Raw genomic sequence first — 16,122 nt, forward strand, 5'->3', positions numbered from 1 at the left:
TTGGCCTTTGGGCCAGCAAATAATGGACAACACCGGCTGCTAGTTATAGTCCACCATGTATGTATGCTATTACTATTATGTTTCTTTTTTATTTTGACTATATGTACAAACAAAATAATCACTTCTTTACACCTGTGGTGTGATCGTGACAATAATAAAGCTGATTCTGAATGCAAGTGATGTATTGATATGCAATCCACTGGCGCCCTCTGGCGGCATACAATGATAAGTGACCTTGGAGACGGGATCAGTGTTGCCAAGTACGCTTATTATAAGCGACTTTGGGCTTGTTTTTCTGTGAAGTTGTTTGTAAATATTACGGTAGTTGCAGTTGTGTGTTTTTTTTTTTGGGGCTTGTTTCTAAAGTGTAGTTGCTTATTTGGCCTTGTTTCCTAATGTTGTTTAAACCAGTGGTTCTCAAACATTTTCTTGTAAAGGAAGGACCCCCAAATTAATATGTATTTGTCTGCGGACTGAACATATTTTGTTCCAGGGACCGTGTACCAGATTTGTGTTGTAAAAATATTCCGCATTTGTCATTTTTTTCTCCAAGATTCTTTCAAAAATAGCAGATCTACAAGCTCACAACGCGGTGTATATAGGTTTAATCAAGATGCTCATGATGGGGTCGCTTCTTTTGGGCTTGTTTTGATAGACCTGGTTGCTTGTTTCTCTCTCAAAACCTGGCAACGCTGTTTGGATCCCATAGCCAGGGACGGCCGGGCTATGGGATGGTGGAGTTGAAAGGTTACTGTGGAAGAAGCATCATGGCGGCTGTGAGGCATTCCTCTGTGGTTCTGAAGACTGTGAAGAAAATAGTAGTCCAGTTCTGTCCCTTTGAGGCTAATGTTCGATCCACAAGGTGAGAGAGAGAGAGAGAGAGAGAGAGAGAGAGAGAGAGAGAGAGAGAGAGAGAGAGAGAGAGAGAGAGAGAGAGAGAGAGAGAGAGAGAGAGAGAGAGAGAGAGAGAGAGAGACTGTGTGACCCTGTGAATGAATGACATCTCTTAACCATCATTTTATACTAGTACGACGGTGTTGCATGGCGAACATTAAACCTTATATATGACATATATATGATATGACGGTCATGACAGAATGACCGTAGATTCCAGGCTATTTTCTTCTGGTAGTGTAATGTCTTCCTCCCTAGTTTTGCTGTTAATGTATAGGCTAAACTCCTGGCTCTTACAGTTGGGAATTAACCTATAGCCTAATACATTGCATACATTTCATCATGTATACCTAATACCGACCATATACACACACACACACACACACACACACACACACACACACACACACACACACACACACACACACACACACAGCGAGATAGATAACCCCCCCCCCCTGTGTCAGTGAGTCTGAGCTTCGCGGTAGCATCTAACGTTGTAGCTCCGTTTGTAGTACTCACCCACTAATGAATAGAAAGAATAGAATAGACTTGGGGATCCGCAGCCATTGGTCCTCTAGTTTCATATCCATTCGAAAGTTAAGGCAGCAAAGGTGTATTTAGTCAAATAATTATCTCCACTTTTCCTTCCACGAGTTTGACACGGACCACGTCATGTCCTCCAGTGAGCATAATACATACATTATGGGGCACACAATTGACAGGTGCGTTGTAATTAATGACACCTGTATATTGTGTGCCCCCATGCGTATGTGCTCACTGTTTAATTATTGGGTGAGTACTAACAGTCAGAGCACTACAACTTTTATGGAATACATGAAAAGGAGGCTATAATATCACAGCATATCATATCTTATAATAGGCTAATATCTATGTGTGTGTGTGTGTGTGTGTGTGTGTGTGTGTGTGTGTGTGTGTGTGTGTGTTAATACACATTAATACATTAATGCATAAAAATAGTAATCTAATAATAAAGTAATACACAAGTAAACCAATAATCTAATAATAACTAATACAGTCATAAACCAATAACCTATCATCAGCCTGTACATTGAAACTATACACACTATAGGATGCCAGGTCAACAATTACCTGGCATCTGTCTACATAACATGCTATCAAAGTTACATTTTAGCCTTTGCATAAGCCTGCAGGGTTGTCAAGGCTAGGGCAAGTTCTACGGGCTGAGGTGGAGTCTGAAGAGGTGAGACACTACACCAGTGTAGCCTCGCGTGGCCAGACAATATCACACGACACACTGCGTGGATATTAGTCTGGTCCCTATCAACGATAGATTTTTTTCCAAGGGGCGGTTACAAAAAGATCCAAACGGACTCTATTGGTTAGACCTAAACCAATCAGAGCAGTGCTTCCTTGTTCACGAACTAATCAGAGCAGTGCTTCCTTGTACGTCATTGCTCCAAATAAGGTGATAAGCCCGCCCACATTTGGATACTGGGCCCTGGTTGGCTCCGCACCACTGCGGAGGGAGAGAAATGGAATCTCTATGGAGGGGGGCCAGACCTAATCTGCCGAGGGCTAAAGTGCGATGCGATTTTGCAAAGGCAGATTCGGCTGGAACCAGGCTAACACCAGTGCACAGGGCTTTAAAGGACAACATCACCTATTTTCAACCTATCTTCAGATGATAGGTCCTGACTAATGCTCATGATAATATGGCACCATTTTTGTCTGCTCAGGCTGTGTCTCAGAGGAGGGCTATGGACAGGTCAGAAACCCGCCTACCAGTGACATCATCGATGGGGAATCCAAGCTAACAGAAACTGCCGGCTTTCTATTCCTGGAAAGTTAGCATGCTATTATAGAAGCCATTGTTCTCAGATTTAAAAAGAAAATAAATTTGAAATCTTACACACAAAAACAATAATTCCTAACGATGATGTCACTGGTTTCTGAAGTGTCCATATCCCTCCTAAAAATTACACCATTTTATCAGGAGCATTAGTGAGGACCTATTATATGACGATAGGTTGAACATGGGTGAAGTCGTCCTTTAATGTAATGTTCTGGGTCATTTGAGGTTTGATAGAGTAAGCTAGTTAATATACTTGCAGCGCTAATTGTATTATTTATTGGAGTAATTCTGCTTTATTCTATCATCCTGTTATTGTCCTATACGTCTTGTCAGTTGTTTTTGTCCCACGTATCATGTGGCAACTTCAGAACTAGAGCCGTCACCATTACAACATTTAAGTTGACGATTAATTGTCACACAATTAATTGAGATTTAACGATTGAATTGGTCCTGATTTAATTGTGTTTATGGCATTGAACATTGGAACATATGGATACACATTTTTATTTCTGTTTGCCTTTTAGGCTTTGTAATCAAAATCACGATTATGTAATAATTGTGATATGCCTATTCAGTCAGAACCAATTTCTGTATGCCCCACATCATCTCAATAAAGGGATTATTATTGTGTATTATTGATGTATTATTGTGACCGGGAACGCAGCTGTGTCATTTTAAGATTTCTTTGGCTTTTCAAAAATAGCAGATATACAAGCTCATAGGGCAGCACAGACTGCCGTGCTATGAGCTTGTAGATTGTTTTGAAATATCGTGGACAATTTGTGCAAATCTTTGAATATATGTTTTTAAAGCGATTTTTTTCTCTCCGATCTGTAGTTCTGGGGGATCCCTGGAACAACATATTTTGAGATGGGGGTCCGCGGCCAAATACATACATTTTGGGGGTCCTTGACATGAATACGTTTTGAGAACCACTGATGTAGAAACATGCGTTTTTCAGAAAACTGTTAGAATTTAGAAGACATTTTGTGGAATCGGCCTCAGGTCTTAACTTTTTAAATAAAGTAAATAAAGTTAAATAAGTTTGTTAAAAAAATTGTGTCCATGTCTTGTGTGTTCCAGGGAGTTCCTGGTGATGGTGGGCTCAGAGAGGGCCAGGTCCACCAACATCAACTGTGAGGTGACCACCCTGGTGAAACACAACAAGTCAGAGCCGCTAGTAGACATCACATACGGTAAGTGTCGTTTTGGCTCTTTTCCAAAACAAGCTATTCAACAACTTTTATCTCACTTTAAAAACAAGTTGGTTTGTTTACAAATGAATAATACGGAGGTTGTGTTTGATCATTTCGCCTCAGTCAGGAAATGACTATTTTATCAGCCAGATTCAAGGATTACATTTTTCAGTCGCCACGATTGATGTCAGTCATTTGGATTCCATAGCAGCCATGCATGTCTTCTATGGAAGCATGTTGCCCACCGAAAATAGCCCATCTACTTGTAGATAGGCTATGTTTTGTTATTATTTTAAGATCAGAGCTTTTGAAGTGGTCAAACCAGTAGAATCTTCCATATTGGAAGTGGTTAAACTAGCAACAATCAGAAGCATCTTCCATAAAACCTTAAGGGTCTTGGATATTTCATAAAAGCGTTTTTTTTTTTTTTTTTTTTTTTAATTTTCAATGAACTAATTTATTACAGTTTTCTTAATTATTTTATCCCACGATTTTGTAACCCCATTTTTTCACCAAGTGCCAATTGTCTAAGTAATCCTGGGCGCTACACTCCCTCTGCCAGCCTAGGGAGAGCCTAGACCCGAGCTCATGCCTCCTTCAATGCATGGGGAGTTAGCAAGCCCCTTCTTATCACCTGACAGGGGGGGAGTTTCCCCGGTAGGACGTAGCGCGTGGAAGTGACACGTTATTCCAACCAGTTCCTTTCCCCTCCAACAGGCGCCCCGGCTGACCATGGGGAGGCAATACAAAATAAAAGCGAAGGTTAAAGCCTCAATCTGTGATTTCTTCACCTGGTTGGCAGTATGTAGAACAGCAGGATCAATATCACTAAAACATCATCATTTTACATATTGTGTTAGTTGTTTTAGGAAACCGTTTCACAAATCACACATAAGGGCTTGGCCATACATTAGCTACCCTATTCAACAAGAGGAAAAGAGCTTGGTCGCTTGCTAGGCGTTCTGGAGACCCTGCTCATTGGGCTTGCTTTCGGCAAATTCGTAATCTTTGCACGTCTTCTCTTAGAAAGGCTAAATCTAATTATTTTTTAAATTTAATAACTTACTCTCAGGGAAATACAGTTAAATTCTGGAAAGCAGTGAACGCCCTTAATAATAACTCCACCTCTGCCCTACCATCTCAAATAAATGGTAGTAATGGCGTAATTTCAGATCCTTTGGAGGTATGCTCTGCTTTTAATCTGCATTTTACAGATGCAGGGCACTTATTTAGTAATACTTATAGTGGACCCCCACTTTCAACGGATTACAGCAATCTTAGAATTAGCCCAACTGCTCAGTTCTCCATACAGCCCCTCTCTACCTCTATTGTTCTGGAAGCTTTGCTTACAATAAACCATAAGACCTCGACTGGTGAGGATCACTTAGATCCTTTATTTTTAAAGACAGCTGCACCTCTTATTGCAGAGCACATAGCTCATATTTTTAATCTTTCTATTTCATTAAATATTTTCCCTCGTATTTGGAAACTTGCACACGTCCTCCCACTTCACAAAGGTGGTGATAGACAAGAGCTAAATAATTACAGACCGATTTCAAAGTTGCCTTGCCTTGCCAAAATTTTGGAATCACTCATAAACTCGCAGCTCAAATTATTCCTCTCATCCTTCTCAGTGTTAAATGAAAATCAATCTGGTTTCAGAGCCAAACATAGTACAATCACTGCAGTCACCTTAGTTACAAATACCATTCTCACTGCTTTTGACAATAAGCATTTTTGTGCATCCCTCTTTGTGGACTTATCCAAGGCCTTTGACACCGTAGACCATAACCTGCTCCTACTGAAATTACACAACATAGGTTTTAGTAATGAAACCTCGGAATGGTTTCAAACTTACTTAACAAATAGACATCAAGCTGTGAAGTCCAGAAGCTCTCAATCTGGGTTTCGGCCAGTCTCCGTGGGCGTCCCACAGGGCTCAGTCTTAGGCCCAGTTCTTTTTACTTTATATATTAACAATATTATCTCTACTCTTAATGACTGTAAGGCCCACCTTTATGCAGATGACACTGTCATATACTGTGTCGCTGACTCAGCTCATCTTGCCACCAGGAAGCTGCAGCTTGCTTTTAATGCTCTCCAGGCTGCCCTGGTTGAGCTTAGACTGGTTTTAAATGCAAGCAAAACCAAATTCATGCTGTTCACTAGAGTTAAAACCACCAACCTTAGCGACATAGTCATATCCTCTTCAAGTGGTGCTACAATAGAAAGGGTCTCGGAATACAATTACCTGGGCATCTGGCTAGATGAGAAATTGTGTTTTAAATTTCACATTGATAACCTTGTCTCCAAATTGAGACAAAAAATTGGGTTTCTCTATAGAAATAAATCATGCTTTCCTGCATCCAGTAGGAAAACAATTATTGAAGCCACTTTTCTCTCGGTTTTAGACTATGGAGACATTATTTATAGAACTGCTGCTCCATCAATTTTAAAACGCCTTGACACTGTGTACCATTCTGCCCTAAGATGGGTCTCTGGTGACACCTATGGTACCCATCACTGTACACTATACGGGAATGCAGGCTTATCCTCTTTAACTGAGAGGCGTGATAGGCACTGGTATCTATTTATTTTTAAAGCCATATCAGGAATGCTCCCCCCTTATATTTGTTCTATGTTGGTTCAGAACCCTGTTACATGCCAGACCCGCTCGAGTGATCTCCTGACGCTCAAGGTTCCTTTCGCGCAGACAGAGTTAGGCAGGACAGCATTTTCTGTCAGTGCTCCATCTGCCTGGAATGAGCTCCAGAGGTCCTTGAAAATCAAATCACTTCCATCTTTAGGTAGTTTCTGGGAAATGATTTCCAACATTTTTGTTCAGGATTGTAACTGCTTTATTTAATTGTTTGATTATGATATATCTGTTCTAGTTCTTTGACTATTTTAGTTTTTGAGTTCTTTCTGTATTCTGATTCATGTATTTTATTGCTGTATGTGAATGTCTATTCCTGTTGATTACTGTGTTCTGTATCTCGGCTACATTGAAAATGAGGGCCTGCCCCTCAACTGTACTCCGAGCTGAAATAAAGGTTATGATGATGATACAAGATGTCTCAGTTGTGAGGTTTGATTTAACTTTAATCCATGCAGATTGAGGTGTCCTCCTGGTATTGTTTTATAGAAACAGCTAATGAGTGAGTGCTTGACTTAAAGCTACTATCTGGGACTTATTTGATTGAATAAAAGGTTATTTTAACACAGTGGTTCTCAAATGTTTTCATGTCAAGGCCACGGACCCCCATCTGAAAATACTTTGTGCCAGGGACCCCCATATATGATTTTTGTTTCAAAAAATATTCCAACTTCAAACATTTTCAAGATTTTTTTGAAAATAGCCGATCAACTAGCTCACAACACAATGCTATATTAACACGTTTTGCCAGGGACCCCCTGAAACCCCCTCAAGGACCACTGGGGGTCCCCGGAACCCCACTTTGAGAACCAATGTTTTAACCAGTGGTGGGAAAAGTACTCACATTTTCTACTTAAGTAAAAGTATCAATACTGCAATATAGAAATACTTTGTTACAAGTAAAAGGCCTGTGTTAAAAATGTTACTTGAGTAAAAGTACAAAAGTATTGGCATCGAAATATACTTAAAGTACCAACATGTTTGAAAATAGCCGATCTACAAGCTCGATCGGCTATTTTCAGTGGTTGGAGGTGGTCTCCTTACCCCTCCATTGAGACATTTACACCCTGGTGTCAGAGGACATCTACTGGCCGACAAGTAGTACTGCCTGAAGCCCAACCCCCCTCTCGCCTGAGCGGTAGGTGTTCGAATCCCGAGTAGGACATGCATCTTTGGGATTGTCGCTGAGCTCAGGGCTAGGTTTATAGCTATAGCCAAACAACGCCGTTGTATGCAGTGAGAACGAGACAACCAGGTGCTCACCAGAGACGCAAAAAGTCAACAAAGTTAAAATAGTAAAAGGTGCTCCTGGATCAAACGGGATAAGACATCAGATAAAAGAAATGTGAGATCCGGGCACTCACAGTTAAAAGAAGGAGCAGCCTTTATTAAACCAACATGTTTCGAGGAACATGTTGCAGTGGTGTAAAGTAACTAAGTACATTTACGCAAGTACTGTACTACTTTTGAGGTACTTTTACTCTACTGGAGTATTTCCAATTGTCTATGCTTTTACTTCTACTCCACTACATCTCAGAGGCAAATATTGTACTTTTTACTCTAATTATTTGAAAACTTTAGTTACTAGTTACTTTGCAGATATACATTATAAAACTTTTACTTTAAGTAAAACATTTGAGTACTTTTTCCACCACTGCATGTTGGTTTAATAAAAGGCTGCTCCTTCTTTTAACTCTTGAGTGCCCGGATCTCCCATTTTTTAAATCTTAACATCGTTGTATGATTTTGTTACGTGCCGAAAATAGCAGATCTACAAGCTCACTCAATATTTGTGTAAGACTGACATCATCAGAATTACCTCATCAACGGGTTGTTAGTAATTGACAGGGAGTCCATGCCGCTACTAGGCTAGTCTTGTTCATTAGCGTGTCTTGTTTACCGAAAATAGCCAATCTGCAAGCTCACAAAGTGAGGTTATTTTCGGCAAGCAACACCACACCATCGTGTAAAGCTCTATATTCTGATAGTAATCAGTGCTATAGAGTGTTGGTTCAGTAACAGGGGTCTCCCAATCTCTCAGACTCCTTAGTAAACAGAAAATATATATATTTTTTCCAGTGGGTTACCAATTTCACACGTTTTTCTTTAATAACATGGGCTAGGAAAGTCGCACAGCGACATACTAGATACCTGAGCTGCATCCAACACATACACTACCATTTCCGTCGGCCTTTCCGTTAGGCCGCTAGGGGCAGTTGAAATTCCTTTTTGTTTGTTTTGTTTTTTTTTGGGGGGGGGGGGGTTCATACTGGAGAGGGCACTTTTTGGCAGGGGCTCAAGCCCCCTTTCATGTCTATGTGTGCACGTGCAGGTATGGGAATATGGGAATATGGAGCTATTTAACACTCATCCATGATCCATCTAAACATCACACAGGTCTTCATCCTCTGCTGGACAACATCCAACCTCTTCACACAGAGGTGTGTGTTTAATGAGTTGTGTGGATCAGTCCACTGCTGTTAAAACGTGTTAATGGGCTGTTCCAACACGCCCTGAAGATCCACACCCAACTCAAGATAAATGTCCCATCTGCTACATGCTCTCCATCCGAGTAATTACTGTGAGGAGGATATTGAATTTGGCAAAAAGCCACAGGATAATTTAGTGTGTGTGTGCGCACGCATGTGCTTGTGTGTGTGTGGTCAGTTACTGCACTTAAGTATACATAGAACATCTCTAATAGAAGACAAGATCTCATGTTGATGTGTGTACAGTATATAAATAATGTAGTGTAATAAAGTAAAGCTTGCAGGATAAAAAATAGCACCATCATTCTAACATCATGACCAAAGATTAACCTCACTTGCATTGAAAGTAGGCCCACTGCAATGTAAATCATAACATTATCACTAGCGTTATGTGTAGCAGAGATATTACTACAGTATATTATATTGTTGCTGTTCGGTAGAAACCTGGTATCTCCATGTTTCAACTTTATTTTTTTTTATTTTTTTTTTGTAAATTAATGTCACACAGAAGTTACACCATCGTATGATGGAGTATATAAATCGAGGACTACTCGCTCCCGTTCAGTGGTCAATACAGCAGCAAAAATAAACTGATGGTGCATACAGTGTATATTGCTGTCGGGCAGAAACTTCTTTATCTCCATGTTTTACACCTTCTTTTCGTTTTGTTTTTGTTTTTGTAAGTTAGACCCTTAAACAAATGATATTTTAAAACGCCAGACCCAGAGCCCTTCTTCGTCATACTACAGTGTCACACTAAAATAGCAGACGTACTAGCGACGCGTTTTGGGCTTGTGTACATCTGCTGTTTTTGCTGTTTTCTTTATTTGAATCATGAAAAGTAAAAGATGTTGACATATGATTCGGTTTTCACCCGACAGCAACAATAAGTATTACTAGCATGCAGTGATATTTGTGGTGTTTGTGTGTGTTTTCTCTAGTGGACGGAGAGAGACTGCTGATGAAGGGCGAGAAGCTGACCTGTAGTGAGATGTTCAAGGCCTTCCACTCCCGCTGCGAGGCCAAAGACCCACAGGCCAAAGTCAAAAAATAATATCAATATTTATGGATATCTTTCTCTCTGTGTGTATACTGTATGTATAGATGTTTATAATAAAACTGCTTTCAAATCTGTGTGCTGTAGGCCTACTGGTTGTGGTGGGAATTGATTCGGATGTGATATGATGATGCCGGTTTGTTAAATGGTATTTATTTTGTCTTTTGAAGGAGTGTAAGTTATATTTTCTTTTGGTTAAGCAATTGAGTTTATTGTTAAAAGGGTTAGAGCTTTATATTTCTGATAGTAATCGTTGCAAAAGTGTGTTTGTTCAATAACTCTCCCTGTCTCTCCACCTCTTTAAAATACATGTTCAGGTTGGGATGCCAATTTTATCCAATCGGAAGAGAGAACCCCACACATTTATCAGCTTAAATGTTATAGTGTTCCAGTTTTTGTTTGTGTGTTTCAACACTTCCAATACCTCTTGTTTATCATTGTATACTGTATGAGTTTCCTCTCCTGTTTGGATCAAACTGGTATCTCAACCTGAAAATGTATTTCCTCTTTACTAAAGAGCTGGAGAGGCAGGGAGACTCCTGTTACACTCTATTGCAATGATTACTATCAGAATATATATATTTTTTAAAACACTAATCTTAACAAGCACATGACTCATGACACATTTATTTTGTGATAAACTGTTGTAGTTGTAAACAGTTGTAGTTTGTGGTTCCAGAGATAAGACATAGTATCAAATGGGAGTTGGTGGTCTAATGCATATATCAAAGATTTGAGAATCACTGATCTAATACTGGGGGTCCATTTGGTTCTATTTTTGCGCACTCTCAGAGTTACAGGTCCGTGAGCGGTTCCATTCGGACAGCTGGAATCCCAGGACCCCGACGCTGCGATCCGGTGAATTAAAATGCTTGGTTCTGTATAGAGATGTGATGGTTTGAATGGGTGAGCGTGTGGTGTCATTGTCTCCCCTGATAAAAACCCAGATCGTTCCAGCATGTGAGACCGTGGGAGGCAAGCGTCAACCTCTCACACACTGGGCCTACATGGCATTTGGCACAAACCTGTAGATGGAACTCTTCAAAAAAACAACAACCTTTTACCCATTGAGTCCAGATCCAATAGTCAGGGGGAGTAGTAGAGGAAAGTAACCAAGTACATTTACTCAAGTACTCTACTTGAGTACAGTTTTGAGGTAACTTTTACTTGGGTATTTCCATTTTTCAATACTTCTACTCGACTACCTCTCAGAGGCAAATATTGTACTTTTTTTGTCCATTATTTGACAGCTTTAGTTACTAGTTTCTTTGCAGATTTAGATTATTAATACACAACAGGCATTAAGTGATAAATGTTACGGTATTTATTATAGGTTAATCTATCCAGCTGCACATAATTAAGTCATTAAAATCAGCCCAACCTGTACCAGCTGCAACATTAAAGTGATGTACAGATTACTACATTACTTATTACAAGTTCTTCTTTTACTTAATAAGTCAAGGATCTGAGTAGACTACTTTTCTCCCACCACTGCCCGGTCCCGGAGGACGTTGCTATGTTTCCTTTAACAGTCAAGGAGCCAATCACAGTGCGAGCGCGTGCCCCCCTGGGCTATGGGATACCAGGTCCTCCCCAGCAGTGGTGGAAAGTAATTAAGTACATTTACTCAAGTACTGTACTTAAGTACCAGTCCATTTTGATCTATTTTTACTTTACTGGTGTATTTCCAAATATCAATACTTTTACTTCTACTCCACTACATCTCAGAGGCAAATATTGTACTTTTACTCCACTACAATTATTTGAAAACTCACAACGAGTCTCTTTGCAACGTGTTGTGAGCTTGTAGATATGCTATTTTCAAAGGATTTTTATACATTCGGAAACTTGTAAAATGGGACATTGTGCATAATAAGTAAGCTACTTTCTACTCTAAGTACTTAAGTATATTTTGAGACCAATACTTTTGTCAATTTTGAATTCTACTTTTGTCAATTTTGAATTCCAGACTTCCACTTGTAACAGAGTATGTCTACATTGCAGCACTGACACTTTTAGTTAAGCAAAAAGATATGTGAGTACTTTTTCCCACCACTAGGCCTACTTTTCTCCCACCAACCGCCCTGTCCCCGGAGGCGACGTTGCTATGTTTCCTTAACAACCCAAGGAGCCAATCACAGTGCGAGCGTGCGCCACCCCCGGCTATGGGATTGGGATACCAGGTCCTCCCCAAGCCAGAGGATGCTAGTGACGTCCCGGGCTGTGATTGGTCGGCCGCGTGGTGCGCCTGTGGGGCATTGGGCTTTTAAAGGCACCGCAGTGGAGCTGATGAGAGTGGAGTGAATGTGTCTGGAATCCTCTCATCTCATCGGACCGCTAACTTGAATTCCTATTATTATTATAATAAACCTGTTAGATATAACCTGCAAAGATGGTGGAGCAGTTTGTCGGGACGTGGAAGATGATCTCCAGCGAGAACTTTGACGACTACATGAAAGCAATCGGTAGGACTCTGAAATAATATTAATAATAAAGTTATATAATAATAATAATAATAATAATAATAATAAAAATAAATGTTATTTGTACTCGCACTTTATATTTGAACCAAATTTCGAAGTGCTACATTTTAAGAAAAAAAAACATTTAAAAATAATTAAAAAAATAAATAATAAAAACAATGAAATGAATACAATTCAGATCAATGATCAACTATACACAGCTAAGAAAAAGTTTATCAGAAGAAGAAGAAGGGAAAAAAGGAACATTTTCCTTTTGGATTCTCAGGGTGGAGAAAAAAAAGGATATATGGTTCTCTTGGATAAAATAGCCTATTTGAGAAAAATCGATAGATACATTGTTGTCTTGGATTATTAAAACGTATTTAAAGATAATACATATGCACCTAGTATGTGGGTTAAAAACGTACATTTAGTATAAAGAACATAGCCTCAAGTATTTGGCAATAAATCCTTGATTAAAACAGCACAATTTCACTTGTTTTAATAGCCTATACTTCTACCAGTATAGCATAGGCATGTACACGCATTTTACACATGTATAATATCATGCATTATTGTATCAATTTCATCCAATTGTAAGTCTAATGTAGCCTACAACTGGAACCAAATGGAAATGTTGTTCCAGTTGCACATGAGTTACATTAACAGGACTTTTACACTGTCCATGCACACTGCAGCAAAACGTTTGTGCGGGTTATTATAGTTTTGCATTCGTTTTTATTTTTATTTTGTTTCGTACTTACTTACTTTCCCCCAATTTCACTTAGTTTTAATTCCTTTTTAAAGAGGATTTGCTAATTTAGTAAAAAAAAAACTTCATCTTAAATTGAGTCTATTTTTGTATTAGTTTTAGTTTTTATTGTGATATGGGGTAATCTGGGGCAAGATTCAAAAGCTGCAGAGAAAAAAAATGTGAAAATAGCAAGTTCACAACTGGTGTTGTTGTGAGCTTGTAGATCGGCTATTTTCACAATTCTTTGAGAAATATTTTACCATTGGATACTGACAAACTAAGGATGTTTTCTCTATGGTTTTAGTTAGTTTGAGTTAGTTTTGTAAACACAGACACAATACAATTTCAGTCATAAAGTGTTTTGGCAAAGCCAGTGGTAACCCTGGCAGGTCGTCTCTCATGCACTAAGTTGTGCCCCCTCCCCTGTAGGTGTGGGCTTCACCACCAGGCAGGTGGGCAACCGGACCAAGCCCAACCTGATCGTGTCCGTTGACGAGCAGGGCATGATCTGCATGAAGTCCCAGAGCACCTTCAAGACCACCGAGATCAAGTTCAAGCTCAACGAGCCCTTTGAGGAGACCACCGCCGACGACAGGAAAACCAGGGTGGGTTTCCCAAGTTAAATCATTTACTCAGAGTACTGTACTTAAGTACCTACAGTTTTGAGGTACTTTTACTTCAGTATGTCATTTCTTTTAGACTTGTACTCCACTACATTTCTCAGGGATTGGGAGAAGTACTCAGTTTTAGTTTGTGTTTGTTACTTAGGTAAAAGCAAGCAGGTAAGTACAAATAGCAATACCACAATGCAGTAAAGTAATTAATTACATTTACTCAAGTGCTTAAGTACAATGTTGAGGCACTTTTACTTGAGTATGTCCATTTTACAATTTTGTTTTATACTTCTTCTCCACTGCATCTCTCAGGCAGTGGTGGCAGAAGTACTCAGATTTCTTTTTTCTTCACTTAAGTAAAACATAGCAACACCGCAGTGAAGAAATACTCTGTTACAAGTACAAGTGTGTCAAACGTTTACTTGAGTAAAAGTACAGAAGTACTGAAATCAAAATATACTATGGTCTCTCAGTTTCAGTGGTGGAAAGTAACCTAGTATACATTTCCTCAACTGTACTTTAGTACAAAGTTAAGGTATTTTTTCTTTACTTGAGTATGTCCATGTTCAATGCTTTATACTTTTTAACTTAAAAAAAAAAAGTTTAACTCCTCTACAAGTTGCAAAATTTTATTTTGTATATTTAGATTATTACAAAACATACATGAATCAATTAAGCCCTATTTTACTTTTCTACAAGCTGATCTGCAAGCTCACACCACGTTGCAATGAAGTTGTGAGCTTAGATCTGCAATTTTTTTAAAGGTTTGACACATTTTGGAAAATGTGAGTACTTTTACTTTAGTACTGTAAGTACTTTGATGCAACTACTTTTTTTTACTGAATACAGGCTTTTACTTGTATTGTTACTTCTTTCATGCATCACGGCTCAGGTTTATGAATTATGAAGGGAATTATTCATCATTATGTTCTCTACATCTTCCTCCAGACTGTATTCACAATGGACAACGGCAAACTGATGCAGACACAGAGCTGGGACGGCAAAGAGACGAACATAGAGAGGGTGGTAACCGATGGAAAGTTGATAGCGGTGAGTAAGAATGTAATTCCATGATTTACAAATGGACGGTTAGCCAACACCCAACACCAGGGAATTTCACTTTGTTGGAAACACACGTTTCCATAATGTTGATCTTGAGTGCTTGGGTTATTGATCGATTATTGATTGATTTGTTATGTTTCGAATAGACAATGACAAAATAAATCACTTTTTTTTATTTTTATCAAATGTTATTGTGTCCAATCTGGTAGATTATGTAAATACAATATAACTTATAGAATTGGAGTGGTTGTGTTTGGTCTCCCTGCTCTTCTACTGCGTCTAGGTTGGACACGACCTTTGACACGACCTTTTGACACGAAATATTAATTTGTGTCATATCAGAAACGGTTCTGATATGACACAAATTAATATTTCTCCCCAGAGCAAGCAGGCAGTGGTAAAAAAAAAAAAAAAAACGTCAGCACTTGCTCAGGAAAAATCCTGGGTAGAACAGGAAAGTTACATAGTGCATGGTACATCGTTACGTAAAAGAAAATACACAATTATGGTCAAATTGATTAAAAAAATGTCTCTCTTTGCCATTCTCTCCCTGTCTCTCTCTCTCCGTTCTCTCTCTCTCTCTCTCTCTCTCTCTCTCTCTCTCTCTCTCTCTCTCTCCCCCTCCCCCTCACAGAGATGCAAGATGGGCGACGTGGTGGCGGTGAGGACATACGTGAAGGAGGCGTGAAGTGGCGGTTTCCCCCCCCGTCGCTGGAACGCCAAGGGCTCAGTTCAATGAGCGTAAAGTGACAGCGTGCTTCCCATTCCTTTATTTCTTTTATTATTATCTTCATTGTGTTTCTACGCCCCTTTGTCCTACACACCATCCATTCTGTCCCAAAAGCATTTGTTGTGGTGATTTGAATAAATAAAATAAAAAAATGATTTAAAGATGATTGCATGTCTGGATTTATGTTTGTTTTGGGGGGGGGGGGGATTTATGACTGTTTGATTGATTGGATACTTTGTGAGCAGGTTTGTTGATGTTAGTACGGGTAGTACAGTCAAAGGTTATGCTTTAAAGGATAACACATAAAGCCCTGTGGGGCTTGTTTCCATTGTGGTCCATCGTACTCAATTCATCAGGGTCTAGCTTTTAGC

The 16,122-nt window shown here is 39.4% G+C and overlaps 3 protein-coding genes across 3 annotated transcripts in view; all 3 read left to right on the forward strand.

The window, feature by feature from the left end:
• Positions 1-4,744, forward strand: part of tpd52 (tumor protein D52) — a 327,212-nt gene extending 322,468 nt beyond the window's left edge. Inside the window, exon 9 of the transcript XR_013934101.1 lies at positions 4,690-4,744. The gene's annotated coding sequence lies outside the window, so the exon portion shown is untranslated. The remainder of the gene's footprint in view (positions 1-4,689) is intronic.
• On the forward strand, positions 739-10,206 carry mrpl53 (mitochondrial ribosomal protein L53). Its single transcript, XM_080443288.1, has 3 exons — positions 739-862; positions 3,815-3,927; positions 10,014-10,206. The coding sequence occupies exons 1-3, from the start codon at positions 768-770 to the stop codon at positions 10,124-10,126; spliced, it is 321 nt and encodes a 106-aa protein (XP_080299414.1). The 5' UTR covers positions 739-767; the 3' UTR covers positions 10,127-10,206.
• Positions 10,207-12,419: 2,213 nt separating this feature from the next.
• Positions 12,420-15,917, forward strand: fabp4a (fatty acid binding protein 4a). The gene is made up of 4 exons (XM_080441448.1): positions 12,420-12,594; positions 13,775-13,950; positions 14,908-15,009; positions 15,656-15,917. Exons 1-4 carry the CDS (start codon positions 12,522-12,524, stop codon positions 15,707-15,709), a joined length of 405 nt encoding a protein of 134 aa, XP_080297574.1. The 5' UTR covers positions 12,420-12,521; the 3' UTR covers positions 15,710-15,917.
• Positions 15,918-16,122: the final 205 nt, after the last annotated feature.

This window comes from Gymnoscopelus braueri (assembly GCF_963280865.1).
Source record: "Gymnoscopelus braueri genome assembly, chromosome: 11".
Lineage (NCBI taxonomy): Eukaryota > Metazoa > Chordata > Actinopteri > Myctophiformes > Myctophidae > Gymnoscopelus > Gymnoscopelus braueri.

Excerpts from the sequence above, each read along its gene's own strand:
- mrpl53 (XM_080443288.1), top strand. The coding sequence starts at position 768 with ATGGCGGCTGTGAGGCATTCCTCTGTGGTTCTGAAGACTGTGAAGAAA. Across the intron at positions 863-3,814 it reads GCTAATGTTCGATCCACAAG|GGAGTTCCTGGTGATGGTGG; the intron begins GTGAGAGAGAGA and ends TGTGTGTTCCAG. Across the intron at positions 3,928-10,013 it reads GCTAGTAGACATCACATACG|TGGACGGAGAGAGACTGCTG; the intron begins GTAAGTGTCGTT and ends TGTTTTCTCTAG.
- fabp4a (XM_080441448.1), top strand. The coding sequence starts at position 12,522 with ATGGTGGAGCAGTTTGTCGGGACGTGGAAGATGATCTCCAGCGAGAAC. Across the intron at positions 12,595-13,774 it reads CGACTACATGAAAGCAATCG|GTGTGGGCTTCACCACCAGG; the intron begins GTAGGACTCTGA and ends CCTCCCCTGTAG. Across the intron at positions 13,951-14,907 it reads CCGACGACAGGAAAACCAGG|ACTGTATTCACAATGGACAA; the intron begins GTGGGTTTCCCA and ends ATCTTCCTCCAG.